General features: G+C 32.7%; 1 protein-coding gene across 1 annotated transcript; it reads left to right on the forward strand.

Moving 5' to 3' along the window:
- The first annotated feature begins 726 nt into the window (after positions 1–726).
- LOC143042193 (uncharacterized) lies at positions 727–12,823 on the forward strand. Its single transcript, XM_076214462.1, has 9 exons — positions 727–891; positions 1,679–1,879; positions 3,197–3,361; positions 5,644–5,709; positions 6,517–6,726; positions 8,007–8,171; positions 9,903–9,968; positions 11,134–11,224; positions 12,451–12,823. Exons 1-9 carry the CDS (start codon positions 828–830, stop codon positions 12,680–12,682), a joined length of 1,260 nt encoding a protein of 419 aa, XP_076070577.1. The 5' UTR covers positions 727–827; the 3' UTR covers positions 12,683–12,823.
- The last annotated feature ends 2,412 nt before the right edge of the window (positions 12,824–15,235 follow it).

Below are 15,235 nucleotides of genomic sequence, written 5' to 3' on the forward strand. Positions count from 1 at the left end.
ATCATAATTTTGGTAAGCATTTTTAATAGTAAGATAAAAAAAAACATGGAATCACATTTGTGGTATGACACTGAAAAATTAGAAAAATAAGAAGGAAAACACCCAACTTCGAATCTTCCTTCTTAGCTTATATCAAACATTGAAGTTCTCTTTGCAACCTTTTAGAATATCATACAAATAATAATCATTAAAACAAAAAATCACAATTTAACATCTAATGCTAGATGACTAACATAGGAGCATTACAAGGTATGTTACAATTACATTAAACGGAATGTAATCCTGACATCCGTTCGCATCTTTAATATATATCTTTGACAAAAATCTGCGACCTCTATAGGCAAAATAAAGTTAATATTCCTTTTCAACTCGTTTCAGTTTAAAGTATTAGAATTGAGTAACAGTAACATGTAACATTTTTTTTTAAACGTTGACACGAAAATTAAAAAACAACACACCTTTGCGTTTTCATCATGTTATATTTCTCCTGTATATTATTTATACCGATTGTGCCAAACGTTTTGTCTTTGTAAAAATCTTATTCATATCTTTGCATTCATGTTTATCACCCGTGAAGACATAATAAAACATATTTTAAAATTGCATTTGTACTAACAACTCCATGTACGCATGCGTTTATCATTTAAAAATAATGATTCAAATCAATATATGTATTGTTTAAAGGAATAATTGTTCAGTTAAATTTAGCGATCCCATTGAATTAGAAGGAAGATAGAACAAAGCAAAATGTCGGATTGTTTGTTTGAAACATTACCCTAATTGATATAATATATATTGGACCTTTGCTACAAAATGAAGTTTTAAAAATGTGGAGAACTACATTCGTATTATTTTTATTTTTAGTTGTATTTACAGTTGTTATTTCACAAGGTAAGATGTTTTAAAATACATTAGCTCTGTTCATATGTGGAACTAGCAGAGGCGGATTTAAGGGGGACAGGGCTACCGAGCCTTTTTTTTATGTTGTAATAACTTAATTGATTATTTAGGTAATCACTCAAGCATGATCGATGTAGGCACCTCGTAGGCAGTTAGTGACCTCCCTAATAAAAAAGTTATGGATCCGCCACTGACTAGTTTTTTTAGGGTGTTTCATCATACAACCAAATGATTAACCGGGTTTTAAAATGTGGTTTACTATATACCTCTAATTTTCCGTTCTCTTTTCACAGATGTGACCTACCGAATTAGACTTTTTACCATTTATTTTCACATTTTTACCTATTGTGTCTGTTTGTTTTTTTCACGCGTCATTATCAATATTATTTTATACATCAGTGTTTTTGTGATTTTACTTTTTTTCAACAATCAAACCGATGAAGATGTGGTATTCTTATTCGACGAATATATATATCATGAATTTTCAATATTTTTTTACTCAACGACGATCACAGCAAACGCTTGAAATATGTTTCTGATTGTCTTCTTTTATTTCTACTTTAAAATAAAATTATTTCAATACAATATTTATAAACTTCCTTGTTTTTTCAGTGTCCTTCTTTTTTATGATTTTGAATTCATATTTAGCCTCGGATTTCAACATAAACATCTGTTTTATATCGCATATCGCAAGTTCCGTTAAATTTTTAATTAAAAACCTAAAATTTAAAGTACAAATTTTCCAAAATGAGCTTCTTTAATATATTTTATATTGAAGATGATCCATGCTTAGAAGGAAACTACATAGAACTAAATCAATGGGAAAGATCTGTAGCAAATGACGTCCGTAAAGGAATCTGTGACAATTTCTTACCTTCGGGATGGTACCGTCCAATAAGCTTGGCAGGTAATACAATGCCGACAGAGTGCATACAAGGCGGCTTTAGATGCGGCACAACCTCTACTTTATGGATGAATGGTATGTTACAATGTAAATAACTATTGGTGCATTCTATAGCAGCACCTCTACAGATATTCTTTGTCAATTTGCTGGTCCAAACAAAAAAATAATAATGATAAAAAGGATCTTAAGCAGATACGGTTCCGCAGCTAGCATTCTATAGCTTTAACTTTAAATGGAGCAATTTTATATCAAATCAAATTCTTTATAATAGATTAGCTTTTAGTTAGACATTTTGATGGGAAGGAGTAAATTTTTTCCCAACACTTACACTTATCTTACGTGTTATATGTTAAATTGATATATAGATATAAGAAGATGTATTATCAGTGCCAATGAGACAACTCTCCATCAAAGTCACAATTTGTAAAAGTAAACCATCATAGGTTAAAGTATGGCCTTCAACATGGAGCCTTGGCTCACATCGAACAGCACGCTATAAAGGACCCTAATTATGACTAGTTTACAACTATTCACGGTATAAGCTATATTAAATCATGCATGTATATATAGAAAATAAGATAAGGTATGATTGCCAATGAGACAATTCTCCACAAGAGACCAACATGACACAAAAAATAACCGTACGGCCTTCAACAATGAGCATCACCTAGTCAGGTATAAAAGGCCTCGAAATGATAATATAAAACAGTTCGAATGAGAAAACCAACGGCCTTATTTATATATGAACGGAAAACAAATATGTAACACATAAACAAACGACAACCACTGAATTACAGTTTTTTCCTTACTGAACGGTCATACAATATAAGGATTCAACAGCAAGTGACTCATAACTATTTCCCCTTAGCTTTAGGTGTCAGACCACCAATTACTGCCTCCAATTTACTAATGCGCTACATACATTTTTGTAGTACACTAATTTAAGATTTCCAGAAAATCGGGAGTTATCTTGGTAGTACCTGTGTTTTCAAGATTAGAAATTGTTATAAGACTTTAAACATTGGTTATAAATTGGTATGTAGAAAGGTAATACATGTACAATATTCAGGATATACCTGGTTTCCTTGAAGTTGAACTTAAGGTAAAATATTTAGAAAGCTGTGAAAATTGCAAAATTTGGTTGAACAGATAGGGATTTTTTATGTGTGTCTGACACCTACATATGAATCCCCAATTTTTTGGGGGTTTCGTTCGATCCAAATAATTATTTATTCATCCTCTGCTTGTTAAAGAAGTTAGACTAGTAAAAAACTGTGTTGTTGGCGATTTACTATTTTGCTCCATATGATGGTCTACAAGAACCTTTAAAAAGAGAATTCAAAATTCAGAGAAACTATGCTGCAAAATGATATATTTCTTTTTTTTAATTAGGATCGTATCCCTTTGTTGGCGAGGTGTCTAATGTTACTGCCTGTGCGAGCAACTACAACGGAGGATGTTGTATCAGCTCATATGATATTCAGGTTAAGAACTGTGGAGATTACTATGTATATAATCTTACGCACACACATGGATGCTACGAGGCTTACTGCTTTGGTATGTAGTTTTCATCTGTAAAAATAGTCTGACATTTCAATATACGATTTGCATTTACATTTCACACCAACTGATAAGTATATAGGCGGTAAAGTGAGAAGTACTTGTAAACTTGTAAAAGAGAGACGAAAAATATCAAAGTGACATTCAGACTCATAAGTGTGGCCGTGTTAATTAGGATCTACTCAAATGCTATTTTTGTTTTCCACTGAAGCTAAGGAGAAATTGGTTTTACCCCCTTAAACAAATATAGATATGGACTTTCACCCCTAGTTTTTTGGTGGGGTTCGTGTTGTTTATTCTTTAGTTTTCTATGTTGTGTCGTGTGTGCTGTTGTTTGTTTGTCTTTTTCATTTTTAGCCATGGCGTTGTCAGTTTGTTTTAGATTTATGAGTTTGACTGTCCCTTTGGTATCTTTCGTCCCTCTTTTATTGACATGGATCAAAGTTACAAAACGTTCTAGGTCACAGGTCTATAGCATTTTTATAATTGCAAGATCAAATTCTTGTTGTTCGGTGTGATCCAATGCTCCGTGTTGAAGGCTTACCTTGACCTATAATTGTTTACTGTCATAAATTGTTATTTAGATGTTGGGCTGCCCAATTGGCACTCATACCACATCGTCCTATACCTATCTAGGGTTGGCATTTCTTTATTTTTTATTGTAGATTAATCAAATGTATCTGAAAAGAAGAGATGTGGTATGATTGCTATATATATGCATTGAGACAACTATCAACAATAGACCAAATAACATAAATGTTTAGGAACTATACTGAGGTTTTTGAGATTGTTTTTCTCTTTCGAACTAAATCCTGTTTTTTTTTATTCTAGGTCTATTTAATTTCATACTAGAACACACCCGCGAAATCGCGGGCATTTAGAGCGTATTTGAAAGGATGTAAAGTGTTATAGGAAGAATTTTGTAAAAGATTTAATAACTTCAGGAAAAGTATCAAAAGTCATAGGTACTTGGGGACAGGAAAATGTTTTTTTAACCCTCCTCCTTTATTTCCAAAATTCACATTTTTTGTTTTTTTATTAATTTCATTATGAACATACATTTAGTGTACACGTATTATGAACATTCCAGTCAGGAGCCTGTTATTCAGTGGTTCAGTGATATTTGTTTTTCGTTCATTTTTTGTACATAAGTAAGGATGTTAGTTTTCTCATTTAAATTGTTTTACATTGTCATTTCGGGGACTTCTATATCAGACTATGCAGTATCGACTTTTGCTTATTGTTGAAGGCCGTTAGGTGACCTTTAAATGTTAATTTCGGTGTCATTTTGGTCTCTTGTGGAGAGCTGTCTCATTGGCATTCATACCACGTCTTCTTTTTTTGTAAAACATTTAGTGACTTGAGTATTTCAGAAAAGGTATCAAAAGTCATAGGTAATTTGGGACAGGATAATTGTTTTTCTAGCCAGGCTCTTCCTTTTTCCACAAAAAAATCCTTTTGTTTTGTTTGTTCTCTATTAATTTTAATGACACATGAATAATTTTAGCGCTTATCTGTATATTATGAACATTCATTAAAGGGGGGGGAGTCGGGGCAGAGGCGGATTTAGGCCCCCCCCCCTTTTCTGGAAAATAATTGGTTGCTTATATAGGGAATCACTGAAGCATGACCGGAGCGGGCCCCTCTTAGGCAGTCAACGGGCCCCTGCGTATGAAAATTTCTGGATCCGCCAGTGCGTAGGGGCCCTGATCCCAATATCCCGGGCTTGAAAACATGAAATCCCGAGGTTATGAATTTATTATACAAATTAAATATCTCGACATCCCGAAATTCGAAAAAAGAAATCCCGGATCCCGATATGGTCAATCCTGAAATTTCGATCTTAAAAACACCCGTTCCAGACGTCCCAAAAGTGTATTTTCTTTTTACAGTCAATTCTCAGTTTAATTATTGATCCACAGCGGTCATTGGTATATTATTCACACCTTCTCTATTAAATAAACCCTGTGACTGCCGTGGATAGTAAACTTGAAAATGATATCAGACAGAAAATACACTTTATTCGTAGTATATGTATTTGTTTCAAAGTAAAAAGAAAAACGCAAACCGGAGGTCTAATCTGACTTAAATTTCGTCCAAAAAAATTTCGCCCAATGACGGAAACATATCCTGACGTCTTTTTTCTCGTTTTTCACCCAAAATAACTCAATCTGAATAATCATATGAATGGATGACAAATACGATTATGCACTGTACATGTACCCATAGGACACAATTTCATGTCATCCTTTAAAAATCTAATACATCTTTTTGTTCAGGGACAGAAACAAAATGTCCAAAAGGGGAGACTTCAGATAATGGTGGATTTACTCCTGGATGTGAATGTAAGTTATGACATGAAACTATATGCTATCTTCTGAAAAATCTAGGACTAGAACATGATATGGATGGATTTATTGTTTTTATTCAGATAAAGATAACATATTTAGCTTTATATAACTTTCCTGGATCACGCCAAATCCAATACTAAAATATTTATTGCATGCATTTGTTGGAAGCTGATTGCTCTTGGTTCTTCTTTTTTTAGATTTAAGGAGATGTGGTATGAGTGCCAATGAGACAACTCTTCATCCTAGCCATACGTTGTAAAAGTTTACCACTATAGGTTAAAGTACGGTCTTCAACACGGAGCATTGGCGCACACCGAACAGTAAGCTATAAAGGACACAAAAGACAAATGAAAGATGACTAGACTTGAGTGTAAAACAATTCAAACGGGAAAACCAACGGTCTAATCTATATAAAAAAACGAGAAACGAGAAACATTTATGAACCACATCAACAAACGACAACCACTGAATATCAGGTTTCAGACTTTAATAGGACAGATGCAAACAAATGCAGCAGGTTTTAACGTTTTAATAGGTACCAACCTTCATCCTTATCTGGAACAACATAGAAAGACAATATCAATTGCCTATTTTTTTAATTCTTTATATTTTGAGCCCTTCGTTCTGCACCATTTGCACCTTATTTTCGTCTCTGCATCCAGTTCACACTCTTGTTTACGTAAGTATATTTAACAGACTATCACCTTGGCATACTGTGTAACGATCATCATACAAAACTGCACCAATATTCCAATAAGCTTCTTAGTATAATCAGTGTATTTGTTCTTCGATCTATTGTAGTTGATCCTTGTCAAAGTGTAAACTACAAAGTATTGCGAATGGAGATGAAGAGGTCTTCAAACTATAGTCTTAATGATGATGATACTGCCATAGACGACAGTCGACTAATAACAGGATGGTACAGAATTGACAGCGTCACCGGAAATGACATAGTCAATCAAAGTGTTTCTATGATGCATTGTGGTACAGTGTACCCGCTATGGATGCAAGGTAACTGTAATGCATAAAATATCTTTATATATATAATTTCTTTTTATGTAACTTCTATATATTTAGCTTCTTACGACAAATATTATTCAATTATTAAATTTGATAAAACTATGAGACACAGTATCAAAATGGACCGTAACAGTTTCGAACATTTTTCAATTGCAATTATTTATTTTGTTATACGCGTTATTTGGAACATGCATACATGTATTTACAGATGACAACGGTTATGTTCCATCGGTCGTAGTCACAATTTTGTCCTTTTTTCTCGATTGCGATATTTTTGAATATGCTTATGAACGGTATCCCGATGTTTCTTTCTGAACACGAGAATATAGTTTAAACATATTTATTTATAGTGGATTGGGAAACAAGTTTTGCAACTTATATTAATCCCTTTCCACTTTGCGGGTGCGAGTGCTGCCTTGTAGCGGCATTAGCCTACTCTTTTTCGAAATCTACAAGGGTGTCTTTAACGTGCAAGAGATATGGCTCTCTCTTAACACGGGTCAGCCATTTATCGTCCCCTTCCGACGGACTATCATCGTTTCCTCAAGACCATTCTCGCAGATGGTGTCAAGGGAGAGCCGAAAATTGAGTTCCTGAAATTTTCATCCCAAACGGGAATCGAACCAGGAACCTTAGTGTTAGTAGTCCGATGCACTAACCACTACACCACGGCTCTCCTGAATCGCGATGGATTGCACTATAAGAGCTGAAACTCTTTACCCTTTTGATCAGCATACCAGTTATTTTGATCATGAAACCCGTGTTGTTTCTTTTTACTTTTTTACTTAGTAGGATTTGTGCAATTTCATTTTCATTTTTTTAAACGGCAAACAGTCCAATCTTTCCTGTGTCCGAATTACACCCCCCCCCCAAAAAAAAAATAACGCTTTCTCTCTCTCTAAAAAAAAAAAGAAACCAATTATTAAAGACGTTTATATTCGGTCATGTATTATATCTTCTTTTATAAATTATAAATTGGCAATCTATCAGGGTACATTTGTACAAGTACTAAATTATCTAATGTGTGATATTTATCACTGAATATGCATGTAGTGGAGAGGATTTTTACGAAGTTGAACACTTGACGTCACATGTGGACCAATTACTGCTGATACTATCAAAACATCGAACATCTTTTAGAGCTGGTAGAAACCTCCTTTCTATCTATTTTGATCTGAGCGTCACTGATGCGTCCTTTGTAGACGAAACGCTCGTTTGGCGTATCACATTATAAGCCTGGTACCTTTAATAACTATTTTTTAATTTCACAGGGAATATCCCGGAAATTAGTGACAAAACTGTAGATAGAAAGGTTTGCAAATCTGGACTGAGTAGCACGTGTGAAGCTGAGGTTGATATCAAAGTACGAAACTGTGGCAACTTCAGGACATACCTTTTACGACAATTAAGTGAAGATAAGTCTGGTTATTGCTTTGGTAAGTTATTTTTTTCTAACATTTGTTTGTGTTAGTACTTATGATAGTTACTTACGACAGAAGTAACAAGAAATTTGATAAATGGCCAACAAAGAAACACTGATATCTTGTAATTAAAATCATATTCAGGACTAGTAAATATTAATAAAATCGAGAAAGAAAATGAGGAATGTGTCAAAGAGACAAAAATCCGACCATAGAGCAGACAAAAGCAGAAGGTAACCCACAGGTCTTCAATGCAGCAAGAAATTCCCGCACCCGAAGGCGTCCTTCAGCTGGCCCCTAAACAAATATATATACTAGTTCAGTGATACTGAATTCCAAATTTTACACAAGAAACTAAAAGTTTAAATAATACAAGACTAACAAAGGCCAGAGGCTCCGGACTTGGGACAGGCGCAAAAATGCGGCGGGGTTAAACATGTTTGTGAGATCCCCCTATACCTCTATAGCCAATGCAGAAAAGTAAACGCATAACAATACACACATTAAAATAAAGTTCAAGAGAAGTCCGAGTCTGATGTCAGAAAATAAACAAAATGACAATAATACATATATAACATCAGACTAGTAGCAGTTAACTGACATGCCACCTCCAGACTTCAATTAAACTGATTGAAAAATTATGTCTTCATCATATGAATATCAGGCACAATCCTCCCCGTGAGGGGTTTAGTATCATACCATCATAACATGTATGAGAAGAACATAACCCGTGTCATGCCAACAACTGGTTTTTAACTAAATACTGTTAGTTCCGATGCAAAGACCCGATAAGTGAATCAATATTAACGCCAAAATATGCAATCTTTAATGACCTGACAACAGTATCGTAAATATATCCCTTCTTAATAAGTCTGTTTAAAGGTTTTGTTAGCTTCTGAGGTGAATACTGACATTTTTGTGCTTTATAAAGAATACTTCCATAAAATATTGGATGTGAAATACCTGAACGTATAAGAAGTCTGCATGTTGAGTTATATTTACGAATGATGTCCTTATACCGATGATAACATTTAGTAAATGTTTTGACTAGTTTTTGATATCGAAAACCCTGGTGTAATAATTTTTCAGTAATACATAAATTTCTCTCGTTAAAATCTAAAACATTGTTACATACACGAGCGAATCTTGCAAGTTGAGATATATAAACACCGTAAGATGGTGACAGGGAAACGTCACCATCTAAAAATGGATAATTAACGATAGAAAATGAGAAATCATCTCTTTAATCATAAATGTTAGTATCAAGCTTTCCGTTAATGATATAGAAATCAAGATCGAGGAAAGGGCAGTAGTCGTTGTTAGTATTATCTTTATTTAAAGTAAGTAATACCCACCCTTATCTAGCGGTTTTAGAAATGTTTGGTATATCGACTTGTTTATAAAGCAGAATAAAAAAAAAACGGGGAATGTCATATACCGAGGATTGACATAAGGCTTTCAAAAGAATGACGATTTCAATAACAAAGAAAAAAAAAGAACGAACCAACAAAACAACAAACAAACAGAACAACTGAACCTTTGGTTGATACATATCAGAAGTGCAGAGAACTTCTTTTTTTTTTAAAACTTTTGCCACATAGATCAAAATGATAGTTCTATGGCTATTCAAGTATTAATAAATGAATTTAAATAGTTATTTAAATATTTTAAATATTGTTTTGTTGCAAACATTTACTAGAAAATATTGTATTTTGTATATAGCTAACTTTTGTTTTATATTTGAAGGCACTTCACCAGTACCAGCGCCACCTACTACTACAAAACAACCCGACAGAGATTCAAAAGATAAAGGTTTTTTTTTCATTTTTAAGAAAATTACTTATGCTAATATGACTTGCCTCTTTATTTTGTTTAATAACAAACACATACCCGAAATCCGATAAAATTTGTTTGCAAATGCGTGTATTGACTACTGCAAAAGAATGAATTTTATCAAACATACTGTCGAATTGGCATACAATGACTACAAAATGTTGCTATTCGCAATTGATATATTTGAATTAGATACTCTAATATTCGTGTTGACTGTTTAAAACCACTTCTCTGAAAAGACATTGCAGACGTCTGCTTGTTTACCAACAAAAAGAGAGGTTCATCACAAAAGTTCTACACAATATACAAATCGGAAGTAGACATTACCGTTTTTCCTAATCAGAATTAGCATAATTGACACCAAGCTAAATTCTTTATTGTAGTTTAGATATGGGTATGCATTATATTCGTGGTATTTTTAAAAGCACGACAGAAGTTGTGAATATAACATAGTATATACATGATCCGGTATTATTGAACGTTATAATCGGTCGGACAAAAATGATCACGAATATAATCCGTGCTGTTAAAACAACAATAAAGTAGAGATTGCATTAATTATTTTAAATCAACTGTCAAAGAAGGATTAAGCAATGACTCAGCGACTCTTCACACACCACCCCACCCCAAAAAGCATCAGTATTTAGCTATGATTATTCAAACTAAAAATCACAATTCACTTTTTTATGGTTTTTACGGGACTTTCAATCCGTAAGTGTAGCTATCATTAGCAATATTGCATCAAAGTCGCAGCAAACAAAAACATATTTGAGCATGTTAAGTTAATATAATTTTGATTATCTTCTCTTTTTGTACAATTCTATATATAATATTATGCTTTTGTATACATGTATATTATCATAGATGACCAATGATTATCTGTTCATCTCTATTTGATCTATGACGACGTAGTTAATTTCATTGACAACGGCACGTTCGCCCTTAGTTTCTTTCTATAATATGTCATATCACATAACTGTGCTAAGAGAGGAAACTATCAGTTAGTAAGACCAATGGAAAATTTCGTAGAATACTGATAATAAGAAATATAGACTTTAATAGTGTTGATCGTCACCATTTATCTAAAATATTGTTATTTAGAAAATTTGCACTAGAAAAATTATAGTATTCTTGTTTATTTCAGCGGACGGAGAAAGATCGAACAGTTCTATATTGGCTGTTGTTGGTATTTTAGCTGTAGTGTCAGTTATACTGGTGGTTATAATAGTACTTCAGTAAGTCTTAACGTTTCCGAAAAAAATGTTTTACAATTTGTATTTACCTCGTGTTTTATATAAGATAACAAAGCCTATACATTACAGGACAGATTATACGACATTCAAACACAAATGTTATTAAGGATAACTTGGGTGAGGTTTTGGAATTTGTGTCAAATGATCGGACTCCTTGGTGTTTTTCCATACAACACAAGGTACAATATTTTGCCCCATAACACCCATTTATTTTTTCATATAAGACTAAATAGCTCATGAAAGGTCATTTAGCAAAATTTTAGAAGATTCTTGATGTTCTTTCTTTTGTTTTGAGACCCAAATAATACCAATGCAAATATAACGTAAAAGTCCGAGTCAGCATTTTCCCGCCATATTTTGAATCTCAAATATCTCAAAAAAGAGGTCCATGACCTATCAATATTTTTAGCTTATTTTTATCCTTAACGAATGCATTACCAGCTTATACTATCAATTTTAAATTCTTGATTTCATAATTTGTACCTTACCTCACCTAAGTACATCATTGGTGTCAAAAGAATGCAATCTATATGTACATTCACAATCAGAACTGATTTAGTTGAAGATCTGGTAACAAAAGGACTAGAGAATACCTAATCAACTATTATAGATCAACGTACGACCTTTAACTACAACTAAAAAAAAAATATCCTAAATTAGATTTTAATAGGCTCTTTCAAAATGATAAAACAATATCATAATAACGAAAATTGAATATACATACATGTGTATGATCATATATGACAGAAAGTCATCAATAACAGCTACCAAATGACTAGATGTATGTGTGTGTGTGTGTGTGTGCTCTTTTTCATATACTTTAATTAGTACAAGTCTTGATGTTGATTAGATAATTATTTTTAATTTGAATTTTGTATCGATTTCAGATCTGTTACGTCAGATTTTAATCCTGGTTGTATAAAATGAGTTTATTTATAGTTTTTGTTTTCTATTTTCACATCGTTGTCCCCCCTGTCATGGTTCATTTTGTGTATACTTTGTATGTTCAATTTGAATGACTGGTGAACTACCAAATATTATTATCATGATTATATAGTAATATAAAACGTATATTGTCATTGATAAGCATTTGAAAATGTAAAGCTTTTTGAACTGAACCAATTTAAAAAAAAAATCGAAAAAGGGAATAATGCAACTGTACTTTTTAAAATAATTACCTTAATTAACACGTGCATTTTTTTCTATAGGGCTTTCAAGAAAAAAAATATACCGAACCGATCTATAAGTTCTGCTCCTGCCAAAACTCTGAACAAATATGTAGACGAACCAACCGAGGAACCAAGAGAGCCGCCACCTCCGTATAAAGAATCAACACCAAACGAAAAGATTGAATGGATTGACGCTCAGTTTGACTATGTTGGTGGGAATCAAACTAACTATATTGAATCAAAACCACCCGGAAATACAATAATGAAATAGATTTATTCAGACTATGTCAGGAGTTTTCGAGGACCTCGATCGGAGCAATCATATTTGAGTGATTTTAAAATACAAGCGATTAGCTAACATCGATATACATTATCAAAAAAATATAAAATTGATTTTTTTTTCTAAAATGTTCATCAGTCTTAACTTATTTTAACATATACACCATTGCGTTATGTCGTGTATATGCATAAACACACATTATATTACATAGGAATCAGAGAGTACCATAATTCAGGTCAATTGCTATGATAAGATCAACAGTTTTCTTTATAAAATGTTCTATACTAAGTCAGGAAGATGGCAGTTGTTATCAAATAGTTTGTTTCTATTTATGTTGGCGTTTTTTTTATTTTGTTGACTTCAATGTTCCTTTTGTTTCTTTGTTTTCCTCTTATAGTTAATTTTTTACCCCCAATTTTTGCTTGTAACCAGAATTCATTTTTTCTATCGATTTATGACTTTCAAACAGCTGTATACTACTGTTGCCTTTATTTGTATATATATAACCAATGTAATGTTTAAATAAAATTGAGAATGGAAATGAGGAATGTGCCAAAGAGACAACAACCCGACCATAGAAAAAAAACAACAGCAGAAAATCACCAACAGGTCTTCAATGTAGCGAGAAATTCCCGCACCCGGAGGCGTCCTTAAACTGGCCCCTAAATAAATATATACTAGTTCAATGATAATGTACGCCATACTAATTTCCAAATTGTACACAAGAAACTAAAATTAAAATAATAAAAGACTAACAAAGAACGTTTACTGTAAAAATTTAAAACATCAACATTATCTTTAATGATTTTTTTACAACAAAAAATATTTTTTCATTGGTATGCCTTGCTATCTTATCACGTTACTATTTTCGGGAAACCAAAACATTTGAATAAAAGCCTCATTTGGCATATATTTTGAAAAGTTTTCTTCATAGTGATGTTTCTACTACATGTATTCCACAGCAGGTTAGAAAATTTAGATTCCCTGACGTTAGTATAAATTTAGATAGTAATTTTTCAAATGGAAGAACCACAATGCATGCTGGTCTACTACAAGTATAGACTACCACTTTAAACACATGTGGAAAACATGTCACGATATATAGCGTCTTGAACGCAAATTGAAAATTCAGCTGATGTATATATCAAATGTAAAATACCAAATCTTCAATTTGAATGCTCAGATTGAAAAATATAATTGTTTATTGGTTTCACGACTCGACTTTCTCTTTCATCTTGTAAAAGAAGGGTGTCCATGTTTCTTCCCCTGGTTATGCAATATAGCATACATGTGTATTTTTAATGTGAACAGGTAAAATTTTTCAAATGAAGAGACCAGTATAAAAATTACTGGTTCTCTTTGAAACCTCTCAAAACGGTTTGAAGAAATGGATAGTTTGTACCCTGTATTACGCCTTTTGAAAAAGAACCACTGCTGCTTCGAAAAACACAAGTTAATATGTTATAATGGGGACTGAAAATAGTGGTTTTCACTGTTCTTTCGTTGCTATTTTATGAACTTATACCTGAAATCTTCGTTTAATCATGAATTATACTTATGGCTATATGCACTCGTTTCGTCGAATAGAAACTTTTAGTTAATCTTAGCATGATATAAATACTTTAAATAACAAACTAAATCTGAATAAAAAAGTTGAAATACTAATCAAAATTGTTCATCCTTCAATGCTTGATAAATGTGTTGTATTACAGTAAACAACACGTGCTCAATGTCTTTTACCAAGCTAGGAAAATGGCAGTTGTTATCTTATAGTTCGTTGCTGTTTGTGTTGCATTGCCGTTTGAGTTTTGTTCACTTCAGTGTTGTTTCATGGTTTTCCTCTTATTGTTAATGTGTTTCTCTGTGTATTTCTTTGTAGTTCGGATTTGTTTTTGATCAGACTGTTCAAACAGGCAATGCCAATCTGTAGTCTATTAAAACTGGTTCGTAACTGTTCTACCTTTTTCCTTATTCGGCGAACCCCGGTCTTATGCGTCCTCAGTGAATTTAGAAAATAATATTCTAAACGATCTGACCTAATTTCTATTACAACCCAATACATTTTTTCTGTTAGTTATCTTATTATTTATGCTTTTTAAAAATTATTAAATGAAGATACTGCATATGGTGACAACCCTAACAACCATTTGATATTTGTTTCAATTGTTATAAACTGAAGTATAGTATGAAAATAAATATGTTCATAATAAGACTTAATCTTTCGATCAGTTAAATTGAGGTGTGAACCTGGCATAGTAGTTTTTGATAGATAGTAGTTCTTTTTTTTAAACTATGTTGATCATTGTCTATATGCTTAGTTTCTTGTGGTACCTGTTGAAACATCCGATTCGAAATTCATTTAAACTAACTGCGTAATGCTATGTTTTTTCTACATTGGCTAAAGGTTAATGGGGAGGGTTAGAATTTGGCTCATTCATATTTTTCGGAGTTTAGTTTGACATTCATTTTCGCTTAACTAGTACACAATATTATTTAAGGGTCGAGATGAAGCACACTAGTGTACTCCGGATGCAGGATTGTATT

Source organism: Mytilus galloprovincialis, chromosome 8, assembly GCF_965363235.1.
Source record: "Mytilus galloprovincialis chromosome 8, xbMytGall1.hap1.1, whole genome shotgun sequence".
Taxonomy (NCBI): Eukaryota; Metazoa; Mollusca; class Bivalvia; order Mytilida; family Mytilidae; genus Mytilus; species Mytilus galloprovincialis.

Excerpts from the sequence above, each read along its gene's own strand:
- LOC143042193 (XM_076214462.1), top strand. The coding sequence starts at position 828 with ATGTGGAGAACTACATTCGTATTATTTTTATTTTTAGTTGTATTTACA. Across the intron at positions 892-1,678 it reads TACAGTTGTTATTTCACAAG|ATGATCCATGCTTAGAAGGA; the intron begins GTAAGATGTTTT and ends TTTATATTGAAG. Across the intron at positions 3,362-5,643 it reads CTACGAGGCTTACTGCTTTG|GGACAGAAACAAAATGTCCA; the intron begins GTATGTAGTTTT and ends CTTTTTGTTCAG.